At 51.9% G+C, this 18,480-nt stretch overlaps 1 protein-coding gene across 1 annotated transcript in view; it reads right to left on the bottom strand.

Annotated features, from left to right (window-relative positions):
• Positions 1–18,480, bottom strand: part of TATDN1 (TatD DNase domain containing 1) — a 216,552-nt gene that overhangs the window by 66,834 nt on the left and 131,238 nt on the right. The window contains 1 exon segment of the mRNA XM_078686792.1: positions 6,614–6,690. Within this exon segment, the coding sequence (XP_078542918.1) occupies positions 6,614–6,690 (77 nt within the window).

Here is an 18,480-nt window from a genome sequence, read left to right as displayed (position 1 = left end):
TGGTGCTCCACCGCTGTTCTCTTGCCAGGAGGCGTCGGCTGATGAAGGCCACAGGCCGGTCGATTCCTTCGGGGTTAACTTGGGACAGGACCGCCCCGATGCCGTGCTCCGAGGCGTCGGTCTGGACTACAAACTCTCTGCTGTAGTCGGGGGCCTGGAGCACAGGGGCGGTGCACATGGCAGTCTTTAAAGTCTCAAAGGCTGTCTGGCACGCGGGGGTCCAGTGCACCTTCTGGGGTAATTTCCTTGAGGTCAGTTCGGTGAGGGGCCCCACAATGCTCCCGTAGTCTTTTATAAATCGCCGATAGTATCCGGTGAGCCCCAGGAAGGCTCGGACGGCGGTCTGGGTGACCGGGGGCTCCCAGGCCCAGATGGCGTCTACCTTTGGTTGGAGGGGAGCTACTTGACCGCTCCCTACTTGGTGTCCTAGATAGGTCACTGACCCTTGGCCTATCTGGCATTTGCTGGCTTTGATGGTTAGTCCGGCCCGCCGGAGGGCCGTCAGGACTTCCCAGAGGTGGGACAGGTGCTCATCCCAGTGAAGGCTGTACACCGCAATGTCATCTAGATAGGCGGCGCTGTATTCTTCTAGTCCGGCCAGCACCTGATTCACTAGCCGCTGGAAGGTGGCCGGCGCATTTTTCATGCCGAAGGGCATCACTTTGAAGTGATAGTGGCCATCTGGCGTCGAGAAGGCCGATCGCTCTTGTGCGCCAGGAGTAAGGCCGATCTGCCAATACCCCGCCGTGAGATCGAAGGTGCTGAGGTATCTGGCGGCCCCTAGGCGGTCGATCAGTTCATCCGCCCTGGGGATGGGATGCGCGTCGGTCCTGGTGACGGCATTCAACCCCCGGTAGTCAACACAGAACCGGAGCTCGGGCGCTGTTCCGGGGGAAGCGGCTTTCGGGACCAGGACAACGGGACTGGCCCAGGGACTGTTGGAGGGTTCGACTACCCCCAGGGCCAACATCTTGGCCACCTCGGATTGGATGCAGGCCCGAACCCGGTCGGGCACTCGAAAAGCTTGTTGTTTCACAGGGGGGCTGTCTCCGGTGTCCACATCGTGGACACACCACCGGGTGACCCCCGGCGTGAGGGAAAACAGCTCCGCAAACTGCCCCAGCAGCTTCCGACAGTCTTGTTGCTGCTCTGGGGTCAGGGTAGAGGAGAGCCGGACCCCCTCGAAGGAACCGTCTTTCTCGGTGGTGCTGAGGAGATCTGGTAGGGGCTCGGAGTCGTCTTCAGCCCCGTCATCGGTCGCCAGCAGCAGACTCAGTTCAGTGCGTGCAAAGTGCGGCTTGAGCCGGTTAGCGTGTAGAACCCGGAGGGGGTTCCTGGGGGACTCCATGTCTACCAGGTAGGTGACGGGGCTCTTGCGCTCCACCACCTTGAAGGGCCCCGTCCATTTGTCCTGGAGGGCACACGGTTCAACCGGGGACATGACCCAGACTTGCTGGCCCGGCTCGAACTCGATGGACGAGGCGTTCTGGTCATACCAGCGTTTCATCTCCTCCTGGCTGGCCTCCAGGTTGGCCTCGGCAAGTTCCCTGAACTTCCGAGTCTGGTTGCGGAGTGTCAGGAGGTACCGGTAGACATCCGGTGGGGCATCTCGAACTGCTGTCTCCCAGCCTTCCTTGACCAGGCTAAGGGGGCCTCGAACCGGGTGTCCGTACAGGAGTTCGAACGGGCTGAACCCCAGGGATTTCTGGGGAACCTCTCGGTAGGCGAACAGGAGGCAGGGCAGCAGGACATCCCATTTGCGCCGGAGGGGCTCTTCTAGGCCCTTGATCATTCCCTTCAGTGTCCTGTTAAAGCGTTCCACTAGTCCATTTCCCTGGGGATGATACGGGGTGGTGAACTTATATGCGACCCCGCACTGTTGCCATAGGGACCGCATATGCTTCGAGATGAAGTTGGACCCCCGATCACTCACGACTTCTCGGGGGAAGCTGACTCGGGAGAAGATGCTCATGAGGGCTCGGCCCACCACGGGGGCCGTGATGGTTCGGAGAGGGATGGCCTCAGGATAGCGGGTGGCATGGTCCACCAGGACGAGGATGAAACGGTGCCCCTGCGCGGTGCGAGGGTCCAGGGGCCCTACGATGTCTATTCCCACTCGCTCGAAGGGGGTGGTTACCACAGGGAACGGCTGGAGCGGGGCTTTGACTTTCCCCCCGCTTTTCCCGCTGGCTTGACAGGTCGGGCAGGTCCTGCAGTGGTTCTGGACATCAGTGCGCATTTTTGGCCAGTAGAAATGGGTCACCAGGCGGCTGTAAGTTTTGTCCTGCCCCAGGTGCCCGGCGAGGGGCACATCATGTGCTAAGTTCAGGAGGAAGTCTCTGAACCGGAGGGGTACAACCAGCACCCGGCCGGCCCCTAGCTCGGCGATCTTCTGCTCACTGTAAAGGAGGTCGTTGTCCCAGTACACCCAGTGGGACCCCGGGGGGCCTCCAGCGGCTTGCGTAGCGGCTTGCTGGCGTATCCCCTCGAGGGAGGGGCAGGTTTTCTGTTCCTGCCGGAACTGTTCGCGGGTGGGGCCACCTTCTTGGCGCCATTGAGCGAGTTCCGGGAGGTGGTTGAGCTCGGTGAGATCTTCTTGGTCGGGCCCTGGGGGGCCGGGCTCAGTGTCGGCGTCCTCGGGGACGACGGGTGGCGGAGGTGCGGGCCATTCTGGCTCCTCTGTTGGAGCTTCCCCCGCTGGGGCGGAGGCTCGGGCGGACATGGAGCGGGTGGTCGCACAGACCCACTCGGGAAGGCCTAGCATCCCCAGGTGCTCTCTTCGTTCGACGCCAGCCCATGGGGAACTTTCCAGGTCGTTCCCAAGGAGGCAGTCCACGGGGGCATCGTCGCAGACAGTCACTTTCAGCACGCCCGACACTCCCCCCCACTGGAAGGGGATGCGGGCCATCTGACACATAGTTTCGGAGTTATCTGCGGATCGGACTGGGCACAGGACGTTAGGAAGGATCTGTTCTGGGGTCACCAGATGGCAGCGGACCGCTGTCACGCTGGCCCCAGTGTCACGGAGGGCTTTGGTCCGGCGACCATTGATGGTGACCCACTGGCGGTACTTCTGGGTGTTGCCGGGGATCGGCCCTCGGGGGATCATGTCGTGAGTACCCAGGCAGGCTAAGGTCATGGCGGCGGGCTCCCACTCGGCCTGCTCGTGGTCGTCGTCCTCTTCCTCACTTCTTTCTTCACCGAGGGCAGCTGCCGCGATCTGGCGGGCTGGGGGCCCGGTGGTGCCGGGTCGCTGGTTCATTGGGCAGAGGGGGACATTCGCATAATGACCCTGTCGCTGGCATCTGTGGCACGTAATGTTCGGGCGGGGCCCCGGCCTGGCTGGGGGGCCCCCTCTCCGGCCCAGGGATGGCGACGTGGAGGTAGGGGACGACCCCTGGGGGACGTCTCGACCCCGGCTCTGGCCTACTCCGCCACCTCGTGGTCGGGGGTTCCCTGGGGACCCCCGGCCGTAATCTCCCATCGTGTTCCGGGGAACTCGGGTGCTGGCCCATCGGTCTGCCTCGACAGCGAGTTTTCGTGGCTCAGTCAATTTGCTGTCGAGGAGGTGCTGCCGGAGTTCGATGAAGCAGTTATTGGACAGGTGTTCCCATAGAATGAGGTCGACCAACTGCTGGTAGGTGGTGACCTGGCAGCCCCGAGTCCACCCCTCGAAGGCCCTACTGTAATAGTTCACGTATTCTATCCACGTGGTACCGGGGATTTTTTTGCAGTCTCGGAATCGCTGCCGGTACATCTCGGGGGTGAGTCCGTAGCGAGTGAGGAGGGCAGTCTTCATGTGCTCGTACGAGGTCCTCTCGGTATCAGGGAGCTCCAGCAGGGCGTCTCTCCCTTCGTTGATAAACTTCCCCCACAGGCCGGCACCCCAGTCCCTGAGGGGTACTCGATGGGCGGCCATGGCGACTTCGTAAGCTTTGAACCACTGCTGGATGTCGTCGTTCTTATAGTACTCTTTGACGACATCCTTGGGTATGTGCACCTTCGTGTCCACCGGGGGGGTTGGGGTCTTACCCCCGGAGGTGGCTGTCTCGTTTGCCTTAGCTGTAAGTTCCATTTCTTTGAGGACGCGCTCGTGCTCGAGCATGAGTTTTTTCTCCTCGAGGGCTAACTTCCTTTCTGCCAGTTGGATTTCTCCTTCTTGTCGGAGTCGGGCCAGGTCCAACTCGTGGAGCCGGATCCTCTCTCGTTCTCGGGCGTCTTCGTGGGAGAGGCCCGTGTCTGGGTTTGCGGGTCTCCCTCCCGCCGGGTTCACCTCAGCCTCCGGGCCTCCGTTCGGGCCCGGGTTATCTTCACTCGGGGTGGCGCCTCCCCGGCGTCCACCCAGGCCTGCAGGGCCGATTTGAAATCTTCTTTGGTGCTTAAGCCAGTGGTAGCGATGCCTAGATCTTTGCAGAATTGCTTCAGCTCCTTGTGACTGTAGTCTTCCATTTTCTCCTTCTGGAATTCTGTGCTCATGGTCGCAGTGGGTTTTTCTGGGTAGCGAGTGAATCACTCTCTGTACGATCTGCGTGGGCTCGGATCCCAGCGCTTGCCACCAATGTTAGAAAGGCGACCCGGGGGAGGCAGAAGATGTCTGACTGACCACCCCTAGGTCCGCCCCTCCGTCGAGAAGTAGCCGAGCGTTACCGAGAGGCCTCCTGAATGAGGGCCCCCTCTTAGGATCGTACAGCAGAGTAATCACCACACTACAAACGGACACCACACAGGAAGTCAAGTTCTCAAGCTTTTATAAGTAATAACGGTTGCGGGTTCTTGGCAGTATATACAGCTGGATCGAGGGATCCGTAAAGTCTCGGACAAGGAGGGTAAGGTAGCGGGACAGTCTTACTCTGGGCGGAGGAAGGGATACCCTACGCACAGCTCTCAATCCTCGAGCTGGGGGGTTCCGAGAGGTTCGAGCCGCGGCAGCGCCAGCAGGCTTGCAAGGTGGTTTAGCGAGGTAGGCCGCGGCAGCGCCAGCAGGCTCTCGGATGGTTCAGCCAGGTAGGCCGCGGCAGCGCCAGCAGGCTCTCGGATGGTTCAGCAAGGTAGGCCGCGGCAGCGCCAGCAGGCTCTCGGATGGTTCAGCAAGGTGGGCCGCGGCAGCGCCAGCAGGCTCTCGGATGGTTCAGCAAGGTGGGCCGCGGCAGCGCCAGCAGGCTCTCGGATAGACGTTGGTTACAGGAAGGATGAGTCGTCTGGTGTCGGCCGTGACAGCGTCAGCAGGGCTTCCAGTCCAGGATACAACTGCCGTCCTACTCCGGGGCGGGCCCAAATATAGGACGGAGGTCCTTTGATGTCCGGACCCTCGCGCCTGGGGCCAGAGGGGCCGAGATGATGGTGTCCAGACACCCAGCAGGGGGGTGGAGCCAGCGCCCAGGGAGGCCGGAGGGCGATCGATACCAGGCGTCCGGGGACGGCTGGAGGGCCATCGAAACTCCTCTCCCTCCGGGATCTGGCGAGTGGCCACTCGACCACCTGGGTGGATCTTGGTGCCTCGATGCCTGGGCTTCGCTGGGGCCGAGGCTGGGGCCGAGGCATCGTGGTCGTGACGTGGTGGGCCCAAGATGGAGTCGGGCCCGGCCTCGTGCTTAGGTCGTGAGGGGCCTACGCTGGGGCCAGGCCGATGATGGGGATCCGGGATGGTAGCCGGATCGGTGGTGTTGGGGCGTGCAGGGTCGGGCAGAAGGGGCCGCCCGAGGTCCGGAGGAGGGCTGATGTCGTCCTGGGTCCGCCATGCGGGAGGGGTAGGACCACGCCATGAGGCCGGGTCCAACAGATATAAGTTGTACAACATCAGAAGGATAGTTCCCATTCAAACACACAAAGTCCCCCATAAACACACGTCTATTCTGCAGAAAAGACTACTGTAATAGTCTACTTTCAGGTTTGAATGTCCTCAGTTGTGCAACCCGAGTGGCTCTTCCCTATCTAAACACCAGTCCACTTCAGCTCATGAATGACAGACTGGTTAGCTTTCTGCCAGGAGCAAGCTCTTATTCTTTAAAATATCCTCCTTAAATGGCTGAAAAATCTTGTTGCTCAGCTCCCTGGCTTCTACGCTAATCTTCACCTCCTCAAGGTCTAAAACTGTTCTGTGAAGAATCTCGCTATTGTTTATTTCACCTTCTTGCCTGCTTTACTGCAATGTCCTCATGCTCTGGTCTCTACTCAGGTCTCCTTATCTCCCTTTAAACATCAAGTTACATTGTGCCTCCTTAGAGGTACCTACTCAATACTACCGTCATTTGGACCACCATCTGATCCCGAGCAGGTTATGAATAGCATTCAATGTATGGATCTTAGTATTTGTCTGGTGTAGTGAAATCAAGCCAATAGAATTTGTCTTGTATTGAACTTGACTTGAGTTATAAACCCAGAAAAATATTTTACATGCATGGTCCATTGCTTTATTGTACTCAACCAACTGAAGCTCTAGTAGAGAGAAATCTAGGGAGAAACCTGGGACAGGCTTAAATGGCCCCTCTCATTTGGTAATGCACATCATTCGATTACTCAGACTCGAACATTATGAGACTGCACAATACTTCTTCCAAATGGAGGAGCCATGTTATATTGCATCAGCATCGTCTAATAACAAACAGTAACTTACCAACCATTAATGCCAATGTAAAGATCCAGATCTATGACAGCAGCTGCCTCTTCCTTGGTCCCATCAAACGAATGGACCTACAGATGAAACCATAATTACATTAAAGCTTCAACTAGTTTAGATTAGTTAGCACTAACAGTTTATTATCCCTGATAGTAATGTATTGAAGTTGTGTACCAAATTATAACATTGTTTACCAGTGCATATATTGTTTGCTCGTGTTTGAACAATGTGATCTACACATACCATCACAGGTTTGTTAAGCACCAATACCAAGCTACTGTCTATTAATTCTATGGCAGGACCAGAGGCTTTGATTATGCTTCTCAATCTTCACTGCCAAAAACACAGCAGCCAATGAAAAAACAGTAAACATTTCATAATACTACATGTCCCATGAGGCTTTGAACCACCCCTCCTAAAACCCACCAATAGTCTGTCGATAACCAGTACAAAATAGTGAGGCACAATCTTCCTGCCTCTTTCTTTGCTGCTCTGCAGTCAAGATAAGTGCCTCTCTATTTTTGTTGCTTTACAGGCTTCAAGTTAATGTTGTGCAATCTGTGCTATCTATTCATGTATGGCTGTGACTTTGCCGCTTGTTATCTGCTTGTGTAATCTCTTCGTTTTAGGTTTGGTCAGCGCTCTGCGCCCGATGGGTTCACAAGACCGCTCCGCTGTCACTTCTTCTGTTTCATAATCGGAGCGTGTTGTGGATCAAGGTTGTTTATTTTAATTATTAAATTTCTTAGTTTCTTTACCCTATGGCGCTTTTATTCACCGTTCTAGACTTTTCCCGTAGAGTGCGTTCTGCGCAGCCGCACATCAGGTGGCAGCACTTTGCGCTAGCGAGGTCATGTGTGCAGTCCAATTCGGTTACACACGTACACCTCTACGGAAAGCTGCTGGAGCATCTCTCTGTCATGCTCGGCGGCTTCCAAAAGACAATGCCGGAGCCGCCTCGCCCTCTCCCCGGGCTGCAACAGCACGGGATTTCTGCAGTCCTTCAGTTACCGGGACTTTTTAAAAAAACAAAAAAAGACTCATTTCAGGCTACTCAGAGACTTCTATTGCCTATAAAAGTACCGCTATTCACATATTGGTAATTTCTTTTTAGAGGCCTGCAGCCAGCCTATTGCTTCCATTGACGTACTGACTCTGGGCTGAGCAGGACAAGAACAATTTAGCTTTTTGGCCTTCCATTCCTTCCTTGATATATATTTATACTTTCGTTGACCTTTGCTTTCCTCTGAGGACTTTGAGTGAGGTGTTCCCTACCCTTTTGTTAATATGTCTGACTATGAGACCTTTGACCAAGGTCTAGCATCCTATGGCCTGGACGAGGTCAAAAATTATTGTTATGATGATGACATGGAGGCCATTATTGATAAATCGGTCCAGAAATCTCTTGAAAGACCCTCACCTCAGCACTTCTACCCATTTCTCAATGCTTATATATACTTGCAGGATGCTTGTCCACTCCCCTCCCCTACCCTCTGGGATCCAACTCCCATTCTTCCCCTTCTACCCCGTCATGGCCACATGTCAAGGTGATTGCTAAAGTGACTGAAGGGACTTTGCCTGATCAAGTTTACAGTGCAGGCTCCCTTCCACCCCCTTTCCCTCTCCTTCCTCTTTCCCCTTGGCCCCTGCCCCGGCCACTGACACAGATACCTCTTCCTCTCAGGGATCCCAGGCTCACAAACGCTTTAAAAAGCACAAGTGCTCCATTTCTCCTTCCATTGTATCCCCCTTCACCTTCGACCTATCTGACATTATACTACCCAGGTCCTCCGATTAGTCCCTTGCACCCCCAATCGCTGAATATATGCCGTTAAATCTGTGTAAAAGTTTTGATAAAGAAGTGAAGTCCTGGTAAAACTCAGAATCCGGTCGGCCACATTTACCTCACAAAGCTGCCCTCACCCCAGATATTGATGGATCCATGCAGACCGTCTTTAAGCAGCACAACAAAGACTCAAAAAGGGCATTAGGAACATGGTACTTACCAGTATGCATCTGTTCTTGGCATGTAGGGCTGCTGACATTTATATCTGTGCATAGATCGCCGCCTAGTGTTGGGTCCAGATGATTGCACATTGTTGTCCTGGAAGAGTCTTCGAAGTATCACGAGATAGGTGGCTCCTCCCTTGGACTACAGTGTGCATGGGCATCCTCTCCATCTTCAGATTGTTTTTCGCCATTGTGGCAGAGATGGAGTGTAATACAGTAAGTGATGACCATGCCTGAGAATGATTCTGAGTGCTACAGCTGCGACAGGCACCGGGGATGAGGGCGGGCGATATAAATGTCAGCAGCCCTACATGCCAAGAACAGATGCATACTGGTAAGTAGCATATTCCGTTCGAGGCATATGGGCTGCTGAATTTATATCTGTGCATAGAATAAATAGCAGTATCCTCCTTAGCGGCGGTTGCCCGTGCCAGCTGCAGCAGTCTGAAAAAGAGTTCTGAGAACAGCCTGACCTACAGCAGCTTGCTGTTTGGAGTGTACATCCACGCAGTAGTGTTTGGTGAATGTGTGTATGGTGGTCCATGTGGCTGCTCTACATATATCCTCTAGAGGAATGTTACCTAGGAAAGCCATGGATGCCCCTAACTTGCGTGTGAAATGCGCTCGTGGGGGAACTGTTAATGTGCGTTTAGCTTTTTGATAACAGATTTATATGCACTTAACAATCCTTCTGGCTATACCTGACTTGGAAATGGGGTTGCCTTTGTGTTGTGGAGAGAAGGCAACAAACAGTTGCTTAGTTTTCCTGAAATCCTTCGTCCTGTCTATGCAATACAGGAGAGCTGTTTTAACATCCAGTGCGTGCAGTGCCCTGTCTGCCACAGAGTCTGGATTTGGGAAGAAAACAGGCAGTTCTATGGTTTGGTTAATGTGGAACTGCGAAACCACCTTAGGCATGAATTTCGGGTTGGTACGCAGCACCACCCGATTAGCATGAATGTGTATGAAGGGCTCCTGAATAGTTAGGGCTTGAAGCTCACTAACTCTCCGTAGCGATGTTATTGCTACCAGAAAAGCCACTTTCCATGTTAGAAACTGTATCTCACAAGAGTGAAGAGGTTCAAAGGGTGGTCCCATTAGTCTGGTGAGAACTATGTTGAGATTCTAGACAGGTAAAGGAGGGTGTCTGGGAGGAATCACTCTTTTGAGTCCTTTCATAAAAGCGTTAATGGCTGGCACTCTAAAAAGAGAAAGATGCTGTCTGTTTTGAAGATAAGCTGCTATTGCGGCCAAATGTATCCAAATGGAACTATACGCCAGATTGCACCTGTATAGGTGCAACAAATAACATATAATGTTTTGCGTGGATGCATCTAGCGGATTTATGTCATTATTAGAACAGTAAATGACAAACTGCTTCCATTTGGCCGCATAGCATGCCCTGGTTGTAGGTCTCCTTGCCTCTTTGATGATGTCCATACAGTCAGGGGGCAGGTTGAGGTAGCCAAACTCTATGACCTCAGGAGCCATATTGCAAGGTTCAACTGTTGCGGATCTGGGTGCTGAATGTCTCCACGGTTCTGAGTGAGGAGACTGGGCTTGAGGCGCAGCCGTTGGTGAGGCACCACTGAAAGCTCTAGGAACATGGTGTACCACGCTTGCCGTGCCCACGTTGGAGCAACTAGGATGAGCGTCATGGAGTGCTGCCGCAGTTTGCGTGCCACCAGCGATATGAGCGGTGCTGGAGGAAAAGCGTACGCAAATCTGCCTGACCAGTTCATCCATATCGCATTGCCCTGAGACTGCGGGTGTGGGAACCTGGCGGCGTTTTCCTTTGTGGCGAATAGGTCTATCTCTGGATGACCCCACTGCTGGAAATATGGTTGGAGCACTGAGGGGTGTATCTCCCACTCGTGCATTTGGTGGCTGTGCCTGCTGAGCAGGTCCGCCATGAGGAACATGTTCCTTTGAATGGCCCACTTTCACATGCTCTGGGCTAGATGAGACAATTGTGGAGAGTGCGTGCCTCCCTGCTTCTGGATGTAATACATGGCAGTCATGTTGTCCGTCCGGATCAGCACAACTTTGTTGCACGGATGCAGTCTGAAGGCCTTCATTGCCATGAAGATCGCCATGAGCTCCAACAGGTTGATATGCATCTTTTGCTGCTGCGCTGTCCATAGCCCCTGCACTGTATAATGGAGGACATGCGCTCCCCAACCCTGTAGAGAGGCGTCCGTTGTCAGCACTATCTGTGGTACAGGCTCTTGGAACGGTCGTCCCCTGCAAAGGTTTTGTGTGTTCCACCAATGCAGAGAGTTGTATGCATGACCGGTCACCAACACTAGGTCTTTTAGATGTCCGTGAGCCTGGTTCCACTGTCGTGCTAAGCACTCCTGAAGGGGACGCATGTGTAGTCTTGCGTGAGGGACTATAAAGATGCAGGAGACCATCATACCTATCAGCTGCATGAATACCTGCGCTGGGAGTGATTGTTGGGGCCTGAATTTCTGAATGAGCAATTGCATGCTGTTGACTCTGGCTGAGGTTGGGTGCGCTGTCGCTGTTAGAGTGTTGATTGTCGCACCCAGGTACTGCTGCACATGTGCGGGCTGAAGGTGAGATTTTGGGTAATTTAGTGAAAATCATAGACTGTGTAGGAGGTGAATTGTGCGGGACATGTGGTTGGCACATTGCTGGGCTGACTTTGCTTGAACAAGCCAGTCGTCCAGCTAAGGATAGACATGGATGTGTTGTCTCCGAAGGTGCGCCGCCACTGTCGCTAAGCACTTGGTGAACACCCTGGGGGCAGTAGTGACCCCGAAAGGCAGGACCTTGAACTGGTAATGCTGGTTGTTTATGGTGAACCGGAGATATTTCCTGTGCGCTGGGTGAACGGGAATGTGGAAATATGCATCCTTTAGGTCTAGGGTTGCTAGGAAGTCTCCCTGAGTGAGCAATGGCAGTACCTGATGTAAAGTCAGCATGTGAAAGTGTTCTGGCAAGATGTACTGGTTTAGGGGTCGGAGGTCTAGAATGGGCCTGAGAGACCCGTCCTTTTTTGGTATTAAGAAGTACAGTGAGTACACCCCTGTACCCTGCTGATGTAAAGGCACGAGTTCTATGGCCCCTTTTTGCAGCCTGCAGAGTACTTCTTGCTGCAATAAGTGCATGTGCTCTGCGGACATAGGACGGTGTCTTGGGGGGTATGTTGGGTGGAGTGGAGGTTAGTTCTAGACAATAGCCGTGTTGGATAAGGTCTCTCACCCACCTGTCTGTGGTTATGCCTTCCCAGACTGGCAGGAACTGCTGGAGTCTTCCCCCGACTGGTGTTATATGGTCGGGGGCAGTGACAAGACGTCACTGTTTATTGGTGGCGGAGGATCTGGCATTATTATTTCCGCGTCCTCTGCCTTTGGTGCTGTTCCCACGATAGCCACCCCTATTGTTCTTGTTATAGGTGGTCTGCGTGCCCCCTCTGTTGTATTGGGCTTGTTGTGATGTTTGACCTCTGGAGGCTCCCCTGTTACCGGAGCGACGAAAGGAACTGCCCCTGAACTGTTGTGACTGCAGAGCCCCCATGGATTTTGCTGTCTCAGTGTCTTTCTTAATTTTCTCAAGGGTTGTGTCTACATCAGGTCCAAAGAGAAAATCAGGGTTAACCGGCTGGTTGAGTAAAGTAGTTTGTATTTCCGGCTTAAAACCAGAGATACGTAGCCAGGCATGCCTTCTAAGCATCACACTTGTGTTTAGGGCCCTAGCTGCCATGTCTGCTGCATCTAGCGCACACTTGATGGACGCATTTGAAATTAATTTCCCCTCTTGTATCAGCATTTCTGCTCCTTCCTTGTAAGCCTCAGGCAGGTGTTGCAGTAGCTGCTCTAACGTGTCGTAGTGTGCCCTATCGTATCTGGCTAATAGGGCCTGAGTATTGGAGATCCTCCAAATATTTGCTGCTTGAGCCGCTACTCGCTTGCCAGATGCTTCAAAGATTTTGGATTCTTTGTCCGGAGGGGGAGCATCACCACTGGTTTGAGAGTTTGCCCTCTTACGAGCATTAGCCACGATGAGGGAGTCCAACGGGAGCTGGCCTTTGATGTACGTAGGGTCCACAGGTGCAGGCTGGTACTTCTTTTCAATCCTCGCGTTTACAACCTGTGCCATTGTGGCCTCCTTGAAGATGTCAGTAGCGTGTTTAAGGACACCCTTTAGCATAGGCAATGTTTTTACTGATCTTTCTGATGTTAAGAAAGTATCAAACAAAAACTCCTCCTCTACTGGGTCAGCATGCATGTCCACATCATGGTTTTTGGCTGCCCTTTCAATTAAAGCGTTAAACGCAGCCGTATCCTCAGTAGGCGAGGTTTTGATGGTATAGGACTGAACTTCAGGTGTGCTGTGTGGCTCACCAGGGTCAACAGGGTCAGGCCAGGCTTGTTGGTCATCCTGATCTGTGTCAGCAGGATAATTGAACTCCTCTTCATTGTATCCCTCCCCTATATCCTCATAGGCGCGTGTGGGGGAATAGGAATAGTCTTGTTCATAGGACTCCACAGGTTCGGAAAGAACAGGTGAGGTTGCCGAGTCTCTTTTTCTTTTCAGAGGGATTTTGTATGACTCTAAAGGAGTCTCTGGCATTATTTTCCTTTTGTAAATGGTGAGTCTCCCAGTATCTGAGTCGATGAACAGTTTTGACTGATTGTTATAGGAGGGTGGTTGAAACATCACATCCTCCTCAGTGGACTGAGTCCTCGAAACTACCGACACTTTCTTGGTAGTGTCTGTGCCCTTTTGTGGCTCTAAGGTTTTTGGTCGAGCGGTTGGGGGCAGTCCATATTTAATAGGTTGTGTAGATGAACCGACCTTTTTTGAGGGTGTTGCAGTTTTCGATCCGACCAACTTGGTCGGATCACTGGGCTGCTTGCCGCTTTGCATCGATTCGAGCTGACGGTGCGCAACAGGTACGCCTTTGTGCTTCGATGCGACGTGCTCTTTCGGGTTGGGTGCACTTTTTGACTCGAAGGCCTTGCTGGAAATCGGCGCCAAGGCTGGAAGTTTCGGATCAACAGTCTTCCTAGCCTTGAGTCCTTTGCCAGTGTCGCCATCTTTGGGCGTGGACGTCGACAGCGTTAGCGTGACGTGCTTGATGGCAGAGACAGGCTTCAGCGTCCCGTGTTTCGGGTCGACGCCCCCTCGTGACCCCGAAGGGTTGATGACACTCTTAGATTGGGGTGGAGTCGACGAATCCGAGGCTGTCGGTCCGAGGACTGACTTCAGCAGTTTCGGTTTCGATGTCGCCGCTGAAAGTGGCTGATTGACCGATGGCTCCGTAGAAGTATTCTTAGCCGGGCTTGGACGCGGGGCTTGGAATGCGCAGTATGATCTTGGCTAAGGCCTTCCGGCGATGCTTTGACCTGAGCCTTAGAGAGTATAGTGTCAGTATTGGGCCCCGCGATTGCGGAAGGCCCTTGCTCATCGCCTGAGTCGTCATCAACGGCTCCGATGGCTTCTGCGTCGTCTTCTACCTCGACGATGTCTTCCTCATGGATGTAGTCTTGTTCTTCGTCCACACTATAATGTGAGTCGTGCTCCGATGCAGGGTCCGACTGCTGGTCAGGATCCTCTTGATCGGCGCCCTCGACGTAGTTTGCCTCAAAGATATCTTCTGGTTCTGGCGCCGATTGCTGGGCCGACTGCCTCGCGGCGCACCGAAGCCGAAGCGTCTTCTTCGACCGGAACTTTGAACAGGCCATGCAGCTGGCCTCGTCGTGGTCCGGGGATAGGCACTTATTGCACACCGGGTGCACATCGATGTGAGGGTATTTGAAGTTGCACGGGGCATCTCTTGAACGGGCTCCGTTCCATCGTCGATGCTCGTCGGGGCCTAGATGTCGAAAAAGGCAATACGGCCTTCGACGTCCTGTTCGAAGAACTGGATGAAGTACCGGGCACCGAACGAGAGACAATACCGACGCCCCGAAGGCCTTTTGGCCTCGCGAACAGTGTTTTAAGTACAATCCGAACTTGAGTCGAGAAGGTACATCCGAACCCAATGGCGGAAAAAAACAATCTGAAGATGGAGAGGATGCCCATGCGCACTGAAGTCCAAGGGAGGAGCCACCTATCTCGTGATACTTCGAAGACTCTTCCAGGACAACAATGTGCAATCATCCGGACCCAACAATAGGCGGCGATCTATCCACAGTTATAAATTCAGCAGCCCACATGCCTCGAACATAGAGCTTTGTGCATGCCAAGATAAACTCCTTGACGTTTCTGGCCCCTTGCTCAAGATCTTATAATTATCCCTATAAGCCTAAGAGACAGGGGCTCCTGTTCATCCGGAGGGGCTTAAAGAGGGCAAATTGCCTCTTGGGCAACGATAATTGTGCGCTGGCCTCAGAGCACCACAAGTCCATGCTTCTTCGAACTGACCTGCAACTGGTAGAACTGGCTACTGTAGCACCGGGTTCCCTGGCAGAAGGCCAGTTCTTTAGTGACCGATTTGTTAAGGATGAAGCCAAATTCGTCAATACATTCACCTCTCTTGACAAATTCCAAACTTTCGCTCAAACGAGTTTTCAACCCCCTTTCTGGCAGGGCCGGTTGTGGCAGAGGACGCTCGACTGACCGCTTCAACCCGCAAGCTCCTCGTGGGTTCAACCCCAGGCGTAGAGGTTACTCCCAAGTTACGGCCCAAGCGGGGTTTTACCCTACAAGATCCAGAGGATTCCAGGGCTGTCTTTATCAAGGAGTCAACAGAGGATTCTGTAACTCCAAGAACAAATCTGCAGGTAATTGTTCCCATAACCCCATCCCAGCTGGGGGGCAGACTGAAAACTTAATGCACAATTGGGCAAAGAACACTTCCAATTCCTGGGTTCTGGATACTGTTCAAGGTTATCAAATAGAAGGGTCTCGAACTACCTATCGAGACTCTCGCTCCCCTACTCCTTTATTCCCAACAAGAAAAGTCTTTTATAGACTCCAAACTTCTGGAACTTTTATCAAAACAGGCAATTGCGTTGACATCCCCTACCCAAGGGGCTTCTGCAGCAATGTGTTTCTGGTACAAAAGAAAGGTGGGGATCAAAGATTAGTTCTGAATCTCAGACATGTCTATCCTTTTGTGATTTACCGTTATTTCAAGATGGAGGGCATCCATCTACTAAGGGATCTTCTTCATGAATGAGATTGGATGGTTTGTCTAGATCTCAAAGATGCCTATCTATCAGTCCCTATTTGCCTCTCTCATCTTCGGTACCTGCAGTTCCGCTGGAAAGGCCAATAGTACGAGTATCACTCTCTCCTGTTTGGTCTATCCTTGGCTCCATGGGTGTTCGCCAAACTTTTAAACCAGTGGTTGTCCGTTTAAGAGGGATGGTGGTTTGCATGATCGTCTATCTGGACGACATGCTCCTCTTGGCTCAAGATCACTGCCTTCAGTTAACTCACTTGTCTTGGAAAATGTCCATTCTCCAGGACCTGGAATTTGTGATAAATACCAAAAAGTCCATGATTATTTCATCCCAGCAAGTGGAATGCCTGGGTTTTCAGGCGCACTTCCTCACAGTGCAGTTGTTCTTACTCCCTGGAAAGTGAAGTCCATCAAGAAGGAGTTGAAATTGACTCTGTCAAAATGTATGGTGTCTTTGAGATCCCTGGCCCAGATTGTGGGGTTGCTAGCATATTCGATTCAAGCGTGCAATAAATTCAATCTCTCACATCAAGAGCAACTGCTGCATTTTCTTGCGGATGGACAAGATCTTGGCAGTTTGATACATCAACTGCTTGGGGGGTTACGAGATCGCCCCTGCTGTCCAACATAGCCTGACTTCTGGCACTTCTGCCTTTCCCAGAAACTTACGGTTCTGGCAGAATTCCTTCTGGGCAAAGGACAATCTAGTAGCGGAAAATTCCAGATTCCTGATGGACTCCAGCGACTGGAATCTCTTTCCTCACATCTTTCAAGAGATAGTGTATGCTCGGGGTCTATGTCAGGTGGACCTATTTGCGTCCCAGCTCAATACTCAACTGACACGGTTCTACAGTTGGAGGCCGGATCCAATGGCCATGGGGACGGATGCCTTCCTCCAGTCATGGAAAGATCGGATAAATTATGCTTTCCCACATTTTGACATGATTCCGAGTGTGGCGGCCCAGGTCTGACATCAATTGGCAACTCTGGTTCTGTTCACACTCTCTGTGGAGGACACAATTGTGGTTTCTGATTCTTGTGAAATTATCGGTGGCTCTTCCCATTCTCCTTCTGGTTTTTCCTCAGCTACTCCTGGACCCAGTGGGTTTGCCACATCCTCTGATTAGTCAAGACCAGTTGACTCTCATGGTCTGGAAGATATCAGGAGACATGACCAGATTGCAGGACTTTCTGCGGCAGCTTGGGAGTTTATACTTCAAGCTTAGGCTCCTTCCACCTGTAAACAATATTCTTCTGCATGGAAATAATGGGCGGGTGGGTTGGTGTCTTCAGCGGGACGTGGATACCTTGGGATCTGAACTGAAAGATGTTCTGAACTTCCTTTCTAAGTGTGCTGAATCTGGTTTGTGTTACAGGTCAGTAAATAATTTGAGATCAGCACTGTCTGTGGGTCATAATCCGATTGATGGAAAGCCAGTGGGTGGCCATTCTACGGTATGTAAACTACTAAGGGGTATCAGAGTGGCTTGTCCTCCGAAACCTAAATAAACGCAGTTATGGGATATTACGAATGTTCTGTCTTTACTAGAGTCCTGAGCTGCTAATAATGATTTGACATAGAAGCAACTTTTCAAAGACCATGTCTTGGTCCATTGATTAACCAGCTTTTCCTCACATTGCTAAATTATGTGTAGTAAAATGTTTGAAGGTTTACGAGGACCGTACTTTGGCTCGTAGAACTGATCCTCTTGGGCCTTTGTTGATGGCTTTTCAAAAGCCTTTTTGCCCAGTGCCATGTCGGTAGTTGGTATTGATGTTTCAGTGTATGGTGCTCATTCTGCATCTAAAGCGTTTGCTCTTTGGTCTTTGGTCATCAAATTCTATGTTCAAGATATTTTACTATAAACCTATTGTGCATGTATCTTCTGTTTGTTGTCGGTGAGCTTTGAACTAGCATAATCAGAGCCTCCAGTTCTGCCATAGAATAGAAGGTTTTCTAGAATTTGTAACAAGAATTTTAGATTCTATTAAGGATACGAAGGCGAGGATTATCCCACCCATTTGGACAGGTAAGATTTATGATCTTATTGTGCATTGTAATGTATGGTATGTATTTGATTTTTTCTCCCACCCTTGTACTTGCAATTATGTAGAGATGGGATTCAAGTTCTTCTTTCTTTTCAGGTTCAGATTCGAAACAATCTGAAGCCCATGGTTTGGATGTTTCCAGTGGTTGATGTTTTCAGCTCCAGGATTTCATTGTTCTGCTTGGCCCTTTGGTCTGTGTTAAACTCTCTGTTGAGGGTCTTTGGAACTGTATGATTATTTCCTTTGGACAATGTTCGTACTATTGGACTGCTTGTTTGCAAAGAAAGAGGCAGGAAGATGGTGCCTCTCTATTTTGTACTGGTAATCTACAGACTGTTGGTGGGTTTTAGGCATGGTTAAAAGCCTAATGGGACATGTAGTATTGTGAAATGTTTACAGTTGTTTCATTGGGCTGCTGTATTTTTGGCAGTAAAGATTGAGAAGCATAATCCTCGCCTCTGTGTCCTTAATAGAATCTAAAATTCTTGTCACAAATGCTAGAAAATGTTAACATGCTTTCTGACTGGAGGTTACGACATCACCGTGATCAGGTGATCCCAGCTGTGATTTCACCTTCGAACCCTTACCCAGGAAGATCATGTGACAGAGGGTTGTGATGTCACCATGGTCAGGTGACTAGGCATGG

The sequence above is a fragment of the Lissotriton helveticus genome, chromosome 4_1 (assembly GCF_964261635.1).
Source record: "Lissotriton helveticus chromosome 4_1, aLisHel1.1, whole genome shotgun sequence".
NCBI classification, from domain to species: domain Eukaryota; kingdom Metazoa; phylum Chordata; class Amphibia; order Caudata; family Salamandridae; genus Lissotriton; species Lissotriton helveticus.
The sequence above is the reverse complement of the archived record's forward strand: the minus strand, read 5'-3'. Positions and strand labels throughout refer to the sequence as shown.